Here is an 18864-nt window from a genome sequence, read left to right on the forward strand (position 1 = left end):
CAGCAATCTGAAGCTTCCCATCTGCTCTTAAGGCCACTGCAAGTTATAGATGTACAATTTAGTAACATGTTTCTGTCTATGAAACATGTCTTTTCTGAAACAACAAGTTATGTGTTTATGCTGAGTGGTTCACACTGAAAGGTTGTGAATATTCCATGTAACGTATGTTACCATATATATTTCTAGGATGTGGGCTTTTGGTTATTGTTGGCCTGGTGGATTGTTTATAACACATTAGTTAAGGAAATGATATAGCAGCTCCTGTATTTTCACCCTAAAGCATGTTCCTTTACGTGGATGCTACTTTAAGCTTGATGTGAATTAAATGTATGATTTTTTCTTGAGGCCTGTGGTGATTTCTGTAATAGGGGTGGGTACACAGATGGCACCTGCCCTCCACATCCAGTGCCAGCAAAGGGGAACAACCCACAGGTGGTGGCTCCTTTTTCCCAGGTGTTTGTCACTCATCAGCCCTGGAGAATGGAATGGCTACCCACTCCAGTATTCGGGCCTGGGGAATTCCATGGACAGAGGAGCCTGGCAGGCTACAGAGCACGGGGTCACACAGAGTTGCATACAACTGACTAACACTTTCAATTTCACTTGGCACCCTGGAGGTGGTGATCTGCACTGCATACCCATGGCACCTCACACCTTGGCAGGTCTGGGCGCATGCACAGCCATAGGCCTTCCATCCCTTCCTCCCCATTGTGGGGGCAGTCTTTTTCATCAGGTGAGTAAATGAAGAAGCTTTGTGACTTGCCCAAGGCTACCCAAGAGTTAAGAGTCAGAAGCACAGTTCTGGGTTTTCTATCTACCCTGGCGGGAAGTCCCAGGTGTGCCCAGGTTCTGATCCACTGTTCCAAGTGAAGTTCATATTCATGGTTAGCACCTCCCATTAGCACACGACTTATGAACTGGTTGAGAGAGTGGAAACCTGGGGCTAACTCTTTATATTGGATTCCGGTCAGGTGCACTCACCCATGGAACACAGAATTGTAGAGTGCAAGCCCTGACAATGTGCAGGAACTGTGGGCCAGGCCCCCCTTAGAGGCTGGGAAGACCCATGGCAGATAAGGCAGTCTCAGGTGCTCTTGGGGGAGGGTGGGGAGCGCCCAGACATTCTTCCCAAATTAGGCATCAGCTCAAGTCTCCAGCCCTTCTGATGGTGGGGGAGGTCCAGCGTCACACTATTTGGGCTCCCTTCCCTGGAAATAAGCCCCCAAGTCAGCACTGCATCTCATGATTCAGAGGTGTGACAGAGTCAGAAAGGGACCACCCAAGTGGGCAGTCCAGGAACAAGGCTGGGGATGGGAAGCCATCTGAGACAGGACCAGGAACAGCAGCTGAATGCCCCGGGGAGACACGACTCTCCACTTGTGGCTTCAGTGAGAAGTCTAGCAGATTCGCAGGGCTGTTCCCATGTGCACTGGGAACGAAGGGAGTGCCAGGGGCCTTCCAGTGTCAGAGAGCAATGACACGTATTCTTATAGTTCAGAAATCTCAGAGATGCCTATTACAGCATTGTCAGCGTGGGAATTAATAAAGGGAAACCTCACTAAAATGGAGTCGGGAGGCCAGATGCAGGGTCTCATGCATACCCAACTCTGGTCCACACAGATCCCAACTGGAAGAGAGGTACTGGCAGGAAGTGATGCAGGAGGAAGAAAGATTTTCTCCTTGCCTGGCAACTACGTAGCCAATGAGAGGCTGTCACAGCTTAGCCAGTGAAAAGCTATCATAACAGCCCCTCTCAGCTACCCCTTCTCTATTAAAGACTTCTCTTTTCTTTGTTCTACCAGACTTACTTGTCCCAAACTGCAATTCATTGCTGCTCCTGAATTAATCCATTTTTCTGGTAAAAATAACGGGCTGTTTTATAGTTTTAGGTTAACATCAGGAAAACAATGAGAAAACTATAAATTCAGGTTTCTTTAGAAGGTCATTTTCTTGGAACATTGCATCAATTTCTAAAGGAGTCTTTTAAGATGCCTTTATTCTTACCACGTTTCCAGGCACAGGGCAGGCATTTTTTAGAACAAGTTGGAAACAGTTATTCATGCCTCCAGAGTGTGCATTGACCAGGAAAACTAGATGTTCTTGGATTTGTTTTTCACTCAGAGGAGTGGAATAAGCTTTGTATGCAGAGAGGTGGCACCGTTTGAAGCTACATGTCCTTCATCTACCTCAAAGGGTTGTGTTAATTAGGAAGACTTGTATTTGTAAAGCCTGCTTCTGTGTGTATATTATACTCCAGTTCAGTTCAGTCGCTCAGTTGTGTCCAACTCTTTGCGACCCCAGGAACCACAGCACACCAGGCCTCCCTGTCCATCACCAACTCCTGGAGTTTACCCAAACCCATATCCATTGAGTCAGCGATGCCATCCAACCATCTTATCCTCTGTCGTCCCCTTCTCCTGCCCTCAATCTTTCCCAGCATCTGGGTCTTTTCAAATGAGTCAGCTATCAGGTGGCCAAAGTTTTGGAGTTTCAGCTTCAGCATCAGTCCTTCCAATGAATATTCAGGACTGATTTCCTTTAGGATGGACTGGTTGAATCTCCTTGCAGTCCAAGGGACTCTCAAGAGTCTTCTCCAACACCACAGTTCAAAAGCATCAATTCTTCTGCGCTCAGCTTTCTTTATAGTCCAACTCTCACATCCAAACATGACCACTGGAAAAACCATAACCTTGACTAGATGGACCTTTGTTGACAAAGTAATGTCTCTGTTTTTCAATATGCTGTCTAGGTTGGTCATAACTTTCCTTCCAAGGAGTAAGCGTCTTTTAATTTCATGGCTGCAATCCCCATCTGCAGTGATTTTGGAGCCCAGAAAAATAAAGTCAGCCACTGTTTCCCCATCTATTTGCCATGAAATGATGGGACCAGACACCATGATCTTAGTTTTCTGAATGTTGAGCTTTAAGCCAACTTTTTCACTCTCTTCTTTCACCTTCATCAAGAGGCTCTTTAGTTCTTCTTCACTTTCTGCCATAAGGGTGGTGTCATCTGCATATCTGAGCTTATTGATTCCAGCCTGTGCTTCCTCCAGCCCAGCGTTTCTCATCATGTACTCTGCTGAACTCCCCAGGTCAGTAGGTGCCCAATAGGCTACCAGAGATCAGTGGAGAAATAACTCCAGAAAGAATGAAGGAATGCAGCCAAAGCGAAAACAACACTCAGTTGTGGATGGGACTGTTGATAGAAGCAAGGTCCAATGCTGTAAAGAGCAATATTGCGTAGCAACCTGAAATGTTAGGTCCATGAATCAAGGCAAATTGGAAGTGGTCAAATAGGAGATGACAAGGGTGAACATCGACATTCTAGGAATCACCAAACCAAGATGGACCTGAATGGGTAAATTTAACTCAGAGATGACCATTATATCTACTATTGTGGGCAGGAATCCCTTAGAAGAAATGGAATAGCCATCATAGTCAACAAAAGAGTCCGAAATGCAGTACTTGGATGCAATCTCAAAAACGACAGAATGATCTCTGTTCATTTCTGAGGCAAACCATTCAATATCACGGTAATCCAAGTCTATGCCCTGACCAGTAACGCTGAAGAAGCTGAAGTTGAACAGTTCTGTGAAGACCTACAAGACCTTACAGAACTAACAGCCCCCAAAATATGTCTTTTTGATACTCTTAAATATTTACTTAAAAACTATACAACAGTTAAAGGCATTTTGTCTCTTGGCCATAAATTCAGTTCTCTAAATGCATCTTCCCTTCACCACCCTACAGAGGGCCAGCCTTTCCTTTGAGCCAGAAGAAACCTCTAGTGTCTTGCATTGTGGAAGACTTCACCTGGGTGCTGGATACACTGTTGTATTTACTTTGTCACATTTCACCTTGCTGCGCACTTAGGAAGTACGTATTTTTCTGTGTGTATTTTATACTTTTAAGAGTTTACTTAAAAAACTAAAGCCTGCTTCTGGCATTTCATTCAGCACTAAAAGCAAAAATGCTAATCTTTGGAGCTTAATTTTACTGGAAGAAATGGAGAAAGGAATGAGCAAGGTTGTACTTAAGTGAGATGAAGTGCATAAAGAATGAATCCTCCAGAGTACCCCCTTTTGTTGCTACTAGCAGTGCTTTGCTTTAGATTCTAATCTGCAATTTCTTATTTTTCAATTTTCAAATCTTTCTCAGTCTTCACTTAACTAAAAATGTATAATATCAGTAGTATTTACAATGTTCTGCCTTTTCCCGGAATGTCATAGAATTGGAATCATACACTATGTATCCTTTATATATTGGATTCTTTCACTTAGTTATATGCACTTAGTTACATGTCCTCCATGTCTTATCATGGCTTGATAGCTCATTTCTTTTTAGTGCTGAATAAAATTCCTTTGTCCATAGTTTATTTATCCATTGACCTACTGAAGGACATGTTGGTTGCTTCCAAGTTTTGGCAAATATGAATATGAATAAAGCTGTAATAAACATCTGTGTGCAGGTTTTTATATGGACCTAAGATCAATTCCTTTGTTGAATACCAAGGAGCACAACTGATGGATGATACGGTAAGAGTATGTTTATTTTCCGTAAGAAACTACAGAACTGACTTCCAAAGTGGCAGCACCGTTCTGCGTCCCTGCCAGCCGTGAATGAGAGCTCCTGCTCTCTACACCCACAGCAGCATACGGTGTTGTCAGTGTTCCAGATTTTGGCGATTCTAATAGCTGTGCAGTGGCATCTTACTATTGTTTTAATTTGCATTTCCCTGATGATATAGGATGTAGGACATCTTTTCATATGTTTCCTTGCCATTGTGTATCTTCTTTGGTGAGGCATCTATTTAAAGTCTTTGGCCCATCCTTCACTGGGTTGTTTTTATTGTTGGGCTTTAATAAGAGTTCTTTGTATATTTTGGATAACAGTCCTTTATCATATATGTCTTTTGCAAATACTTTCTCCCATTCTATGGCTTGCCTTTTTAATTGTTTAATTGGAGGCTAACTGCTTTACAATGTCATATTGGTTTCTGCCATACAACCTAAGTATACATAAGCCCCCTCCCTACTGAACCTGCCTCCCACCCTCCAACCCCCCCCCCCCCACCCCTCTAGGTTGTCAGAGCACACTGGGTTGAGCTCCCTGTCCTACATAGCAACTTCCCACCCGCTGTTTTAGATATGGTAGCGTATATCTTTCAGTGGTGCTCTCTCAGTTCCTCCCACCCCCTCCTTCCCCTACTGGCTCCACAAGTCTGTTCTCCATGTCTGCATCTCTACTCCAGCCTTGCAAATAGGTTCATCAGTACCATTTTTCTAGATTCCATGTATATACATTAATATACAATATTTGTTTTTCTTCTTCTGACTTACTTCACTCTGTGTAACAGGCTCTAAGTTCACCCACCTCACTAGAACTGAGTCAAATTCATTCCTTTTTATACCTGAGTAATATTCCATTGTATACACGTACCACTTCTTTATCCATTTCTCTGTTGATGGACATCTAGGTTGCTTCAATGTCCTAGCTGTTGTAACTGGTGCTTCAAAGAATGTTAGGGCATGTGTGTCCTTTTGAAATATGATTTTCTCATACAAGCATACATGGCTTGTCTTTTCATTCTCTTGATTAAATGCCTATTTCACATGCAGTTTCTTTTGGGAAATGATTTTTTTCTAACGCTTTATTAGATATTTTAAATCCTTCTGGATTTTTTGTAGGCTTTTTCATTTATCAGTAACTGTTGTTGTTCAGTCTGACATTTTGCAACCCCACGGACTGCAGCACACCAGGCCTCCCTGTCCTTCACTATCTTCTGGAGATTGCTCAAATTCATGACCATCGAGTCAATGATGCCACCCAATCATCTAATTCTCTGTTGCCCTCTTCTCCTCCTGCCCTCAGTCTTTCCCAGCATCAGGGTTTTTGCCAATAAGTTGGCTGTTCACATCAGGTGACCAAAGTATTGGTGCTTTAGCTTCAGCATCAGTCCTTCCAATGAATATTCAGGGTTGATTTCCTTTAGGATTGAATGGTTTGATGTCCTTGCTGTCCAAGGGACTCTCAATAGTCTTCTCCAGCACCACAGTTTGAACGCATCAATTCTGTGGTGCTCAGCCTCCAGCTATCACATCCACACATGATTGTGGAAAAACCATAGCTTTGACTATACGGACCTTTGTTAGCAAACTGATGTCTCTGCTTTTTAATACACTAAGTTTGTCATAGCTTTTCTTCCAAGGAGCAAGCATCTTTTAATTTCATGGCTGTAGTCACCATCTGCAGTGATTTTGGAGCCCAAGAAAATAAAGTGTGTCACTGTTTCAATTGTTTCCCCATTTGCCATGAAGTGATGGGACCAGATGCCATGATCTTAGTTTCTTTAATGTTGAGTTTTAAGCCAGGTTTTTACTCTCCTTTCACTTTCCTCAAGAGGCTCTTGTAGTTCCTCTTTGCTTTCTGCCTTAAGGGTGTTGTCATCTGCATAGCTGAGGTTATTGATATTTCTCCCGGCAATCTTGATTCCACCCTGTGCTTCATTAAGCCTGGCGTTTCGCATGATGTACTCTGTATAAAAGTTAAATAAGCAGGGTGACAATATACAGCCTTGACGTACTCTTTTCCTAATTTGGAACCAGTCCATTGTCCCATCTGATGCTTCTTGATGGGCATACAGTTTTCTCAGGAGGCAAATAAGGTAGTCTGGTATTCCCATCTCTTGAAGAATTTCCCACAGTTTGTTGTGGTTCACACAGTCAAAGGTTTTAACGTAATGAAGCAGATATTTCTCTGGAATTCCTTTGCTTTTTCTATGATCCAACGGATGTTGGCAATTTGATCTCTGGTTCTTCTGCCTTTTCTAAATCCAGCTTGAACATCTGGAAATTCTCTGTTCATGTACTGTTGTACTTCAAGCCTAGCATTACTTGCTAGCATGTGAAATGAGTGCAATCAATAACTGTGGACAGCTCAAATTAAAATTATTTTCTGCCTAAGACCACACGACTTGCTCTTTGAATATTATTTCACTTAACTTTCAGTGCAGCTAGGAACTTGTTCACACTAAGGGCTTTGACAGCATTCATGGGATAAGCTGTCATATATCCGAGAGTGGATTTAGGTCAAATTGGAAATGCTTCATCAAGATTGTCCATCTATGGCCAGACTCAGAAATAAAAACCAACAGTATATAATCGTTGAATTGACCCCAAAAATGCCGCTGCTGTAAGCACACGTCGAGGTCATGTTCTAGTAGTATAATAAAAGTGATTGCTAATTCCTGAGACTCAGGACAGGAGCATTCTTTGGGTCAATTCAAAGATTATATAGCATTGGTTTTTATTTTTGAATCTGCCCAGATGACGAAGGGCATTGCAGGCCACTTAGGTCACTTCAAGGCTTTGGAGGAGCACAGTGACAAGTCCCAGGCGCACACAGCTTTTAAGGACAGCAGGAAGGGACAGGACCGATTTTGAACCCCTTTTATCTGTTGTCTCAGAGAGCACAGTAACCACTGCGTGCAGCGCTCGCCCAGAACCCGGGCTTCCGTCCTGGTGAGGACACAGGTAACAGGAGAACTAAGATCAGCGCATTTCTCTCGGAAGCACAGGGTGAGCGGAACTGCCTGGGGCTACAAACCTCAGGGGATGGGCGGTCTGTGGGGCTGCGCACTGGCAGCACCGAAGCTCGAGAAGGAAGCTGAGAGACTCCGAGCAGCCAGGACGACAGGCCAAGGTGAACGAGTCAAGGCGCGCCAAGGGCTGCCCAGCCCCTGCCAGACAGCAGATCTTGGGTGTGGGACGCCGCCGCAAGGCGGAAGCGAAAGTGAAAGGCATTCAGTCGTGTCTCTTTGCGACCCCAAGGACTGTAGCCCCATCAGGCTCCTCTGTCTATGGGGATTCTCTAGGCAAGAATACCGGAGTGGGTTGCCATGCCCTCCTCCAGGGCAATCTTCCCAACCCAGGGATCGAACCCGGGTCTGCCACATCGCGGGCGGAGTCGTCACCTTCTGAGTCACCGCGGAAGCCCAGCGGGAGGCGAAGAGGAAGTCCGCCACGGAGCCCCGCCCCCGCCGCGCAGGCGCTCCGGGCAGACGGCGGCCGCGGGGTCAGGGCCGCGCACGCGCCCAGGCCTGGGCTTCGCCGCCGCGGAGGCAGCGGAGGTGAGTGGCGCGGCCTGGCGGCCTGGCGGCCTGGCGGGCCCTGAGGGCGCGCGTGCGGCAGCGCGCCGGTCACCTGCCGGCGTTTCCCGCTGCCCTGGCCGGGCCTGGCTTCCTCCGCGGAGGACTCGGGGGTTCTGAAGGCAGAGGCAGGCGCCGTGGGGCCAGGCCGCGGAACTTGGCCCGGCTCGTTCGCGCGCTGCGCGGCGCTGCGGGCCCGGGAGCCGCCGAGGGCCGGTCGGCTGACTGGGCAGAACCGAGGGGGAAAAGTCAGTGGACTGGACAGCAGGGCGGCAGACACGACGCGAAGTGAAACGCAAGGAGAGTGACACCAGAGGTCCCGAGACCCGCGGGGACGCTGCCCGAGCTCCCCGTACTTGCGGTTGAGATGTCCGTGGGAGACGAGAGAGAAGGGCGCTGAGGAAGAAATCCATGAAGTGATAATGGTTACGGATTTCCCCTAAACAGATCAAACTGCTTAATGCAGCACAAGCAGATAAGTAGGTTGAAAAGGGGGGCGGGGGGCGGGGAAGGAGATATATATTCAAACCGCTGAAAGCCGAAGGTGAAGAGAGAAACTTCAGGGCAGCCAGAGCGAAGTCCGCTAGGTGGAGACACGAGGGAGGCCCTCCAGGCGGCTGGAAGGCCAGGAACGAGGCCGGGAGGTGGGAGAGCGCAGGGGACGCGTGAGGGATGCCGAAACGCAGCGCAGCCTGCTGTATGGACGGTGGACGGCGGCGTCTTTGGGAAAAGATAATTCCTGAGTTAAAGAGGCCTCACATGCCCAGGAAGGTTTGAAGCAGCACTCGGAGCCGTGAATTTTGTAAAATCCTGTTGAATTCTCTCATGCTTATAATTTATGCGTCTCCTGAAATGATGGTGCCCTGTTTCTTCCTGTATTGTTACTCTCCTGTGTTGCGTTCACTGGTTTTCGAATGCTGAACCAGGTTTGCATTCCTGGGTGGAATCCAGTCTGCCCTGATGCTCTCGGCTTCTTCTGTATTATTGGATTCAGTTTGCTAATATTTTGCTGAAGAATTTTGTTTGTGAAGGATATTGCTCTGTTGTGCTGTTCGGTGGCTCAGTTCAGTTCAGTCGCTCAGTCGTGTCCGACTCTTTGCGACCCCATGAATTGCAGCACGCCAGGCCTCCCTGTCCATCACCAACTCCCGGAGTTCACTTAGTCGTGTCCAATTCTTTGTGACCCCGTGGACTGCAGCACGCCAGGCTTCCCTGACCTTCACTATCTCTGGGAGTTTGCGCAAACTCATGTCTATTGAGTCAGTGGTGCCATCCAACCATCTCATCTTCTGTCCTCCCCTTCTCCTCCTGCCCTCAATCTTGCCCAGCATCAGGGTCTTTTCCAGGGAGTTGGCTCTTCACATCATGTGGCTGAAGTATTGGATCTTCGGCTTCAGCATCAGTCCTTCCAATGGACATTCAGGACTGATTCCCTTTAGGATGGACTGGTTGGATCTCCTTGCAGTCCAAGGGATTCTCAAGAGTCTTCTCCAGCACCACAGTTTGAACGCATCAATTCTTTGGCGCTTACCCTTCTTTATGGTCCATCTCTCACATCCTTACATGACTACTGGAAAGACCAGAGCTTTGACTAGATGGACCTTTGTCAGCAAAGTGACATCTCCGCTTTTTAATACACTGTCTAGGTTTGTCATAGCTTTGTAGTTTTCCTATAATCAGTTCAGTTCAGTCTCTGAGTTGTGTCTGACTCTTTGCAACCCTGTGGACTGCCGCACACCAGGCTTCCCAGTCCATCACCAACTCCTGGAACTTGCTCAAGCTCATGTCCATTGAGTCGGTGATGCCGTCCAACCATCTCATCTTCTGTTGTCCCCTTCTCCTCCTGTCTTCAATCTTTCCCAGCCTCAGAGTCTTTTTGAAGGAGTCAGTTCTCATCAGGTGGCCAAAATATTGGAGTTTCAGCCTCAGCATCACTCCTTCCAGTGAATATTCAGGACTGATTTCCTTTAGGATGGACTGGTTGGATCCCCTTTCAGTCCCAGGGACTCTCAAGAGTCTTCTCCAACACCATAGTTCAGAAGCATCAATTCTTCAGTGCTCAGCGTTCTTTATAGTCCAACTCTCACATCCATACGTGACCACTGGAAAAACCATAGCTTTGACTAGATGGACCTTTGTCAGCAAAGTAATGTCTCTGCTTTTTAATATGCTGTCTAGATTGGTCATAACTTTTCTTCCCAGGAGCAAGTGTCTTTTAATTTCACGGCTGCAATCACCTGCAGTGATTATGGAGCCCAAGAAAATAAAGGCTGTCAATGTTTCCATTGTTTCCCCATCTATTTGCTATGAAGTGATAGGACCGGATGCCATGACCTTAATTTTTTGAATGTTGAGTTTTAAGCCGGTTTTTCACTCTCCTCTTTCACTTTCATCAAGAGGCTCTTCAGTTCCTCTTCACTGTCTGCCATAAGGGTGGTGTCATCTGTGTATCTGAGGTTATTGATATTTTTCCCGACAATCTTGATTCCACCTGTGCTTCATCCAGCCCGCATTTCGCCTGATATACTCTGCATATAAGTTAAATGTATGCAATATACAGCCTTGACGTACTCCTTTCCCAATTTGGAACTAGTCCGTTGTTCCCTGTCCGGTTCTAATTGTTGGCTTCTTGACCTGCATATAGATTTCTCAGGAGGTGGGTGAGATGGTGTGGTATTCCTATCTCTTGAAGAATTTTCCACAGTTTGTTGTGATCCACACAGTCAAAGGCTTTGGCATAATCAATAAGGCAGAAGTAGATATTTTTCTGGAACTCTCTTGCTTTTTCTGTGATCCAACGGATGTTAGCAATTTGATCTCTGGTTCTTCTGCCTTTTCTAAATCCAGCTTGAACATCTGGAAGTTCATAGTTCACGTACTGTTGAAGTCTGGTTTGGAGAATTTTAAGCATTACTTTAGTAGTGTGTGAGATGAGTGCAGTTGTGCAGTAATTTGAATATTCTTTGGCATCGCCCATCTTTGGGATTGGAATGAAAACTGACCTTTTCCAGTCCTGTGACCACTGCTGAGTTTTCCAAATTTCTTGGCATATTGAGTGCAGCACTTTCATAGCATCATCTTTTAGGATTTGAAATAGCTCAACTGGAATTCCATCACCTCCACTAGCTTTGTTCGTAGTGATGCTTCCTAAGGCCCACTTGACTTCGAATTACAGAATGTCTGGCTCTAGGTGGGTGATCACACCATCGTGCTTATCTGGGTCGTGAAGATCTTTTTTGTACAGTTCTTCTGTGTAATTTCTTAATATTTTCTGCTTCTGTTAGGTCCACCATTTCTGTCCTCTATTGAGCCCATCTTTGCATGAAACATTCCCTTGGTATCTCTAATTTTTTGAAGAGATCTCTGGTCTTTCCAGTTGATGCTGTCGGGTATCAGTTAATCAGGTATCAGCTAATAGTCTAGTCCAGTTAATGGTGTCAGGGTACTCCTGGCAGTTTTGGTTGTTCGTGTGATACTGGCCTCAGAATTTCTTTGGCAGTCTTCCTTTCTCTGTTTTCTTTTTTCCTGTGATTCGCGTATTTGCGTTTGGCTGCGCCGGGTCTTCGCTGCGCGGAGGCCTTCTCTAGCTGCGGGGAGCAGGGGCTGCTCTCCGCTGACGGCGTGCGGGCTTCCCGTTGCGGTGGTCTGCTCCCTGCAGGGCACAGGCTCTGTGCTGCGTGGGCTTCCGCGGTTGCGGCTCCCATGCTGTTGGTGCATGGGCTTAGTTGCTCCTCCACATGGGGGGGCTTCCCGGTATCAGGGATCCATCCTTGGTATCCTGCATTGGTGGGTAGATTCCATACTACTGAGCCACCAGGAAAGCCCCCCTGCTCTGTAATTCTGAACGTTTCTGTAGGTTGTTGTTACTTCTGTAAATGCTTGACACTTTGCTGGTAAAGCCATCTGGGCATGAAGTTTTGCTGGTGCTCTGTCATCTTAAAGTAAAATTTAAAATTACAGATTCACTTTTCTTAATAAATATAGGTCTTTTCAGGTTTTCCATTTTGAGTCACTTTTGATAATTGGTGTTTTGTTTTGTTTTTGTTTTTGTGTTTTTCAAGAAATGTGTCTGTTTCATCTAAACTGTGAAGTTCATTTGGTGAAAGGTCACTGCATCCCCTTACCCTCTTAATGTCTGTGGTCTTGGTGATGTCCCCTGTTTTCTTCCTCATTATGGTAATTTGTATCATTTTCTGCCTTTCTTGATCAGTCTACCTAGAGGTTGTCAACTTTACTGACTTTTTGAAGTAACCAGCTTTGGTTTTATTGATTTTTTCCTATTGTTTGTCCATTTTCTATTTCTTTGATTTCTATTCTTTATTATTTCCTTTTTTCTGTGTATTTTGGGCTTAATTTGCCTTTTTCTAGCTTCTTAAGGTAGAAACTTAGATGACTTATTTTAAACCTTCATTTCCAGTTTAGGCATTTAAAGCTGTGAATTTCTCTAAAATCAGCTTAAACTGCATTGTGTATATTTTGATATTTTAGTTTTCATTTAGTTCAAGCTATTTTCTAATTTATCTTGGGATTTCTTCTGTGAATCATGATTTATGCAGAAATATATCATTTAATTTCCAAATATTTGGAGATTTTCCATGTATCTCTGTTACTGACTTTAATTGACTTATTTAGGGGTTAGAGAAGGTACTTTATGATTTCAGGCTTTTAAAGTTTGAGGCTCATTTTTTGGCCTAGCCTGTAGTCTTATCTTGGTGGTTACCTCATGCACACTTGACAAGCACGTGTGGCCTTGGGCAGGCCCTGTGGTCGCCCTGAACTGATGGACACCTGTCGAGCGCATGTGGCCTTGGGCAGGCCTTGTGGCCGCCCTGAACTGGAGACTCCTCGTCTGTGCGGTACCCGTCTTCTCTGTGGGTAGAAGCAGGCAGTGGGGACTTTGAGATGTGGGTGGCCCTTGGTTCTGTGCGTGATGTGCCCCTTCTCTTGGCCTTGCAGATGGCGTGTGAGACAGAGCGAAACCCCCTGGGTGTGTTCAAGTGCCAGCTCTGTGCCTTAACAGCTCCGTACAGCTACCAGGGGCAGCAGCCCCCTGACAGCCAGTCTGTCGTGTGAGTACCAGGGTAGCCTTCCCAGAGCTCGCTGGCCTGAATCTGACACAGAGCTTGGGTGTTGCGTCTGGGCCCACCCTGCCCAGGCTCTGGGTGCTTGAAGTGTGACCCACACCTGAAGGGTTCAAGGGCCATCTGGCTCTTCTGGAACCTCCCCGTCCCTCCCTCCACGTTCGGCCCAGGGTCCAGCCTCGGGTGGGCTTTCCTGCCTGTGGCTCCTGTTCTGGTGGGAGTGAGCCCTGAGGGCCAGCATCTGCCCAGGGAAGGCCTGCAATAGAGCCAATGGGTCCCAGGCCTTGATTCTTGACCTTCAGCTCGTCCTTCATCAGACGCCACCTTGTGAGGATCTGACCAGTCCATTACGTGGGACGGGTGCTGGGGGCCAGGCCTCTTCCCTCTGCCTGCAGGGATCCTGGGGGTGTCGCCTCAGGACTCTCTTGGTCTCCTTTCTGATGCACTGGAGGCCAGCAGGGCACCCACCAGCAGCCTCCACGTGCTCCCTGTGCAGAAGCCATTTGGGAGTGGGCGTCATCGTGGGGGCGGGGAGAGGACTCGTGCCTGCCCCCAGCCCCATGCTGTTGAGTCAGGCGGGGTCTGGGGTGGAGTTGCCGCAGCCCTTCTCTGGGCCGAGGAGGAGCGGCGCTCTCTCGGCGACTGTCTCGGAGCCTGGAGCAGGTCTCGTTTCAGTCCCAGCCTGGCCCCTTTGCTCCTCTCTGCTACTACTTGGAGGCAGTGGGGGCCCAGCCCCAGCCCCTCCCGCGATGAGCGCCCACAGCGGGCGGCCGCCAGGGAGGTCTGTGCAGCTGCCCAGTGCCTGTCAGCAGAGGCTGGGCCTTTCCGCCCCCACTTCCTGTCCTGCAGCCTCCTGGAGGAGAGCTACGTGATGAGGGACCCCTTCACCCCCGACAAGGGCAGGTTCCTGATCGTCGGCTCGAGGTGCAGCATGTGCGGCAGGCTGGTGTGTGTGGGCCCGGTGGGTAAGCCGCGTGTGCCTGGGGCCCTTCTCTCTTTACCCCTGGTGGGGACCTCACACGAGTGGTCTCGAGAGAGTGACCTTCGTGCCTTTCCCGGGGCAGTGAGCGGCAGGCAGCCTTTCCTGGCCTTGGTGTCCCTGGCCCCTCACGGTCACTTGGCGGGGGCAGCTGCTCTGCCTCATCATGGGTGGGTCCCTGCAGCCAACAGAGGGCTCGGGGACAGGCAGGCTGGAATCAGTTTGAGGGTCTCAGTGGGGGCTGAGGAGAGATTCTTGGAGGCTCTGCACTGCCCCCCCCAACCCCTTAGCCTCTAATTGCCTCCCCTCCCCCACCAAGTGCAGCTGGCATTGTGCTCTTCCCTCCGTGGGACGGTGGCCGCCTTTCTAATCATCCTCCAGGGCCCCTCCAGAGGAAGGGGCATGCTTTCTGGAGCATTTGTTGTGTGCCAGACCCTGTGCTTGGGACGTGTGTTGCCAGTAATGCCTTCTTCAGTCCTATCCCAGCCCTAGTTAGGCGGAGCAATGCTGCACCCATTGTATAGGTGAGGAGACTGAGATTTGGAGAGGTGGAGTTTGCCCAGTTCACTGGGCTAGCTGAGCCTGTTGGGTGAAAGCCCGAGGACGGATGGAAGTGCAGCTGTGTAGATCCTTACCCCAAGTGACTCTGCAGCCCAAGCATCCTTGAGTATTCTGGCTGGGGGCTGAGGGCCAGCAGCGGAGGGGCAGGGGGGCTGTGTCACAGAGCAGATTGGGCCAGCCAGTCTCCATCCATCAGAAGTCAAGGTGATGAGACTGGCAGGTGGGAGGAAGCCTCAGCTCAGGCAAAGGCCCAGAGGGAGCCGCTCCACTGTGGGGCCATGTGAGGAGACGGGCAGCTGGCGCCGCGGAGGCCCTGTGTGGACGGGACGCAGCTGGAGTCGGGAGTGGGGCCAGGTGGGGGAAGCCAGGACTGCCGCCCTGGGAGTTCGGGCCGCACTTGGTGACAGAGGGGATGGGCCCCCGTGTGGCGCCAGATCTCCACGGTTGTCTTGGTCGAGGCAGAGCCTAAGCTCCTTGAAGAAAGGGACCCCAATACACAGGACAGATGAGACAAACAGAGCCTGGCCCAGTGGTGCTGGCTGGCGGGGCACAGCTGTGGTCCTCAGCGCAGGACCTGTCGGGTCCCCTGCAGAAGTCGCAGCTCCCACCATCACATCTACATCCCCGTTGGTGGGAAGGGACAGGAGCGCACACGCCTGTTCCTTCAGAGAGCTTGACCAGGAGGTGGCACACAGCTGTGGTGACGCCACTGAGTGGACTCAGCCACGTGGCCACGCCTGGCTGCAGGGCAGCTGGGAGGCAGGCCTGGGCCCCGTGCCGGGCGGAAATCAGTGCAGCCCTAGTGGCTGCCTTGCTCGCCACTGTACGTGGTGGGGCAGTTCTGACCTCCTGCCCGGACCAGCCACTCGGCGGTGGCCTCCGGCTCTGTGGGCCGTCCCTCCCATCCCCGGCTGCTCCTAGCACTGGTGTCACCGAGCCCCCGTCCCACCGCCCTGATAACCAGGAGAGGGAGGGACCTCGGGTTTCCAGCCCATTGGGCCTGGCTTGTGCTCATCCTCGGCCCACAGCGGAGCCCCGCCCTACAGAAGCTGGGCTGCACCGTCTCTCCTGGCCACCTTCGCAGGTCTCACCCAACCAGTCCTACGGCCTGCGGGCTCCGGCCCTGGCTCTTTTGCCCCCACTGCCCTCTCAGAAGCCCACTGGCTCTTCTCTTAGATGAGGACCACCCTCCTGGAGGTGGGCAGCCAGGCCCCTGCGACCCCCTCTCCCTCTTGCTGTCTGGCTCTGGCCACACCCCCCAGCTCCTCTCTGCTGCTATGTATCTGGGGGCTTTGCCTCACCCCCCTGCCCTGCCTGCAGTGAAGGGCTGCCCTCTGGGAGATGTTGCACTGGGCTTCTTGTGGCACTCAGCACTCCCCTCCCTTCTTTCAGGAATGCAGTTTATTCTACTCCAAGAGATTTTGCCTCCCCTGTGTCCAGGACAACGTGGATGCTTTCCCTCAGGAAATTCAGCAAGACTTGGAGAAAAGGAAAGTCCCCTCCACGAGGCCTGCCAGCCGGCGCAGTTCTCAACCATGAGTACAGTTGGGTACCAGGTCCGCAGTGGTACCCACCCAGGGCTCGTGGCCATGCAGCTTCCGTGGCCCAGGTCAGAAACGGGGCCGAGATGGAGCCGCTGTGCCGGCCTTCTCTCTGGGCCATGGGAGCTGTGTCTGGAGCCCAGGGGGGCTGGGGTCTGCCTGCAGCAACACCAGGGTCAGGAGCCAGCAGAGATGGTGCCCACAGGCAGACCCCAGACGCCCGCGCTCAGAGACTGCAGCCTCCCACCCTCACAGCCCCCACCTTAGCAGCTGGTGAGACGCTGACGTGGGCTTGCCATGTGGCCCCAGTCGTTAGTGGACAGAACTGCTCCGTCCGATTGTGTCATTTCTGCAGGGCCAGCACACGCTGCCTGGGGGTGCTAGAGACATGTCTGATGAGGGGACGAATAAAGAGCTTTTACTGGCGATGTTGGTGCTGGGTTTTGTCTACTGGGCCGTACTGTCCCAGGCCTACTCTGTTACTGGACCCTGACAGGCGGAGACAACCTCAGGCTTGGGTTCAGGGCAGACCTATAGTTGGTACTTGTTTTTCCAGACAGGCAGTTCATCTCACAGCATCACTCAAAACTCCCCAAATAACTTTTAAAAATAGTTTATTTTTTAAAACCATTAAGGCAGTACTGTACCCTGAAATTAACTCTTTACATTCATCAGTCTTACAGTAGGACATTCCAAACATGTAAGTTCCCATCAGTTCAGGATAGAAATTAACATATGTGATCAGTTCAGTCAGTTCAGTCTCCTTAAGGGAAAATGAATAAGATCCAATTTTTTTTTTTAATTAACGTTATTTTATAGCCATTTTCTAATTGCCTGGCACGACCACCAGGAAAGTGACCAAGGAGATTCCACTTGCTGTCTTCTGCATACCCCGGCTTCCCTGACCCCAGGTGCCCCACCGATCACACCCAGGGGGCTGAGCCACAGAGGTCATTTGGAGCCTACCCAGAAAAGCTCTGCTTTGGAATTGCTCCTGTTTAGTATGAAATGCAAGGGGTCTGTCAGCCCCTAAATGCTTTGAGAACATTAAGGCACCAAGAACAGTAACGGACCCACACACACCAAGGAGCCACGCTCAGTCCTGGCTTTGGAGACTGCGTGGCTCTGCCACATGTCTGGCAAAGGCCTCCTCTGTGCCTGTGTGCCCCAGGCAGAGACACGCGTCAGGAAGAAGCCCGCCTGGGTTTGGAACAGGTCGCCTGGGAGACTTACGGGGTCTGTGGCTTCCGCTGGAGGCTGCCAGAGGAGCAGCCAGTGAGAGTCCCTGTCTCAGCATCTCTCAGATCGCAGAGCTCTTTGGTAACAGCCCCCAGGTAGTAATTCCCTGAAGAGCAGACAGCTGCTTACTCCATAGGAGAAGCTCCGCGTCTCCGGTGGGACCGACCCTGCTTGCGTGAAGTTGGCTTCTAACCTGGGTCTGCCTTGCTGATCGACACACAGGCGTGCCTGTGCTGCTCAGATGCGAAATGACGAAGAGAACAGATTTACAGGGAGATAAATTCCAGATGGCTCAGGAGAGAAGGAGAGCTCAGACGTGTGTGCATGCGTGCGTGCGTGCGTGCGTGTGTGTGTGTGTGTGTGTGGTGTCCAGGGAGGGGCGGGCCTGTGTGCGCATGCAGTTGTAGTTCTGTTGTGACATTTCAGCTTTTTTGTGTGTTTCCAGCAGGTCCAAGAGCCAAGCTACTAAACAGTATACATCAGTTCACACTGATCTCGAAAGAATCCCAGTGTTTGTTGTTAGATGCATGATTGTAGGTTAGTAAAAAATTATGATTTAAAAAAAAACACAGCCTCAAACCACAGTATTTAAGATCTAGCTCTTAACACAGTTCCTTTTACCATACAGTGTAGGGAAAGAAAAGTGATTCTCGAATACAAACACTGTGAGTGTAGGGCAGTGAGTGGTGTCCATCTCACGTGAGGTACGTTGTTTTTTAGGCCTGAAGAAAGGACCAGACCATCTGTGCCTTTAAAAAGAAACTTCCCCAAACCGAATGATTTTTCCTGGAAAAGATCAGCTACTCATCTCCAGGGCCTCTCTGCCCGTGGCCCCCCACCTTCCGTCCCAGGAGGCAGGGCTGGTGGTGGGGTCTGGTCTGCACTCCAGCTGGCACGACGCTGTGCTGGCCACACCGCTGGGGGTGGCAGTGGTGGAGGAGGGAAGAGAGGAGGCGGCAGCTGTGCTGCCTTCTCTGGGGTAAAAGGGAAGCTGTTCACATTTGACCCAAACTAGCACACATATTTTCAAATGAAAAAACCTGACCCAGGTCTCAGTTTGCTGTTTTGCGATGTAAAAAAATTGCTATTTCTTCGCTTTTTTTTTTTTTTCAAATAATGCATTTAACAGCCACAGGGCCCCCGAGGTCCTCGGTGTTATGAGTTGCTCAGTCGAGATGTGACCTTGGCATGGATGCAGTGTGGTCCGTCCTGTGCAGAGGATTCCAGAAGCACGTGGCTTCGTGTCTTCCAGCTGAACCACATCATGTGGCCCCCTCTTCCCCAGGGGGTTCATACTTTTCCCACCTCACTGAAATTC

The 18864-nt window shown here is 49.6% G+C and overlaps 1 protein-coding gene across 6 annotated transcripts; it reads left to right on the top strand.

The window, feature by feature from the left end:
- The first annotated feature begins 8043 nt into the window (after positions 1–8043).
- On the top strand, positions 8044–16731 carry CDPF1 (cysteine rich DPF motif domain containing 1). 6 transcript variants are annotated; one of them, XM_040234541.1, is made up of 4 exons: positions 8044–8127; positions 13102–13214; positions 14076–14187; positions 16159–16731. In XM_040234541.1, exons 2-4 carry the CDS (start codon positions 13102–13104, stop codon positions 16303–16305), a joined length of 372 nt encoding a protein of 123 aa, XP_040090475.1. In that variant the 5' UTR covers positions 8044–8127; the 3' UTR covers positions 16306–16731. The 6 variants fall into 6 exon arrangements, with proteins under 6 accessions (XP_040090475.1, XP_040090474.1, XP_040090477.1 ...); XM_040234540.1 differs by lacking the exon at positions 8044–8127 and adding an exon at positions 8158–8916; XM_040234543.1 differs by lacking the exon at positions 8044–8127 and adding an exon at positions 8175–8624.
- The last annotated feature ends 2133 nt before the right edge of the window (positions 16732–18864 follow it).

This window comes from Oryx dammah, unplaced genomic scaffold, assembly GCF_014754425.2.
Source record: "Oryx dammah isolate SB20612 unplaced genomic scaffold, SCBI_Odam_1.1 HiC_scaffold_29, whole genome shotgun sequence".
NCBI classification, from domain to species: Eukaryota; Metazoa; Chordata; class Mammalia; order Artiodactyla; family Bovidae; genus Oryx; species Oryx dammah.

What these genes read in the sequence shown, in the direction of transcription:
- CDPF1 (XM_040234540.1), top strand. Translation starts at nt 8,818, where the DNA reads ATGCCGAAACGCAGCGCAGCCTGCTGTATGGACGGTGGACGGCGGCGT. An exon ending in GGCCTCACATGCCCAGGAAG is followed by an intron (nt 8,917 to 13,101) that starts GTTTGAAGCAGC and finishes TTGGCCTTGCAG; the next exon opens with ATGGCGTGTGAGACAGAGCG. An exon ending in GGCTGGTGTGTGTGGGCCCG is followed by an intron (nt 14,188 to 16,158) that starts GTGGGTAAGCCG and finishes CCCTTCTTTCAG; the next exon opens with GAATGCAGTTTATTCTACTC.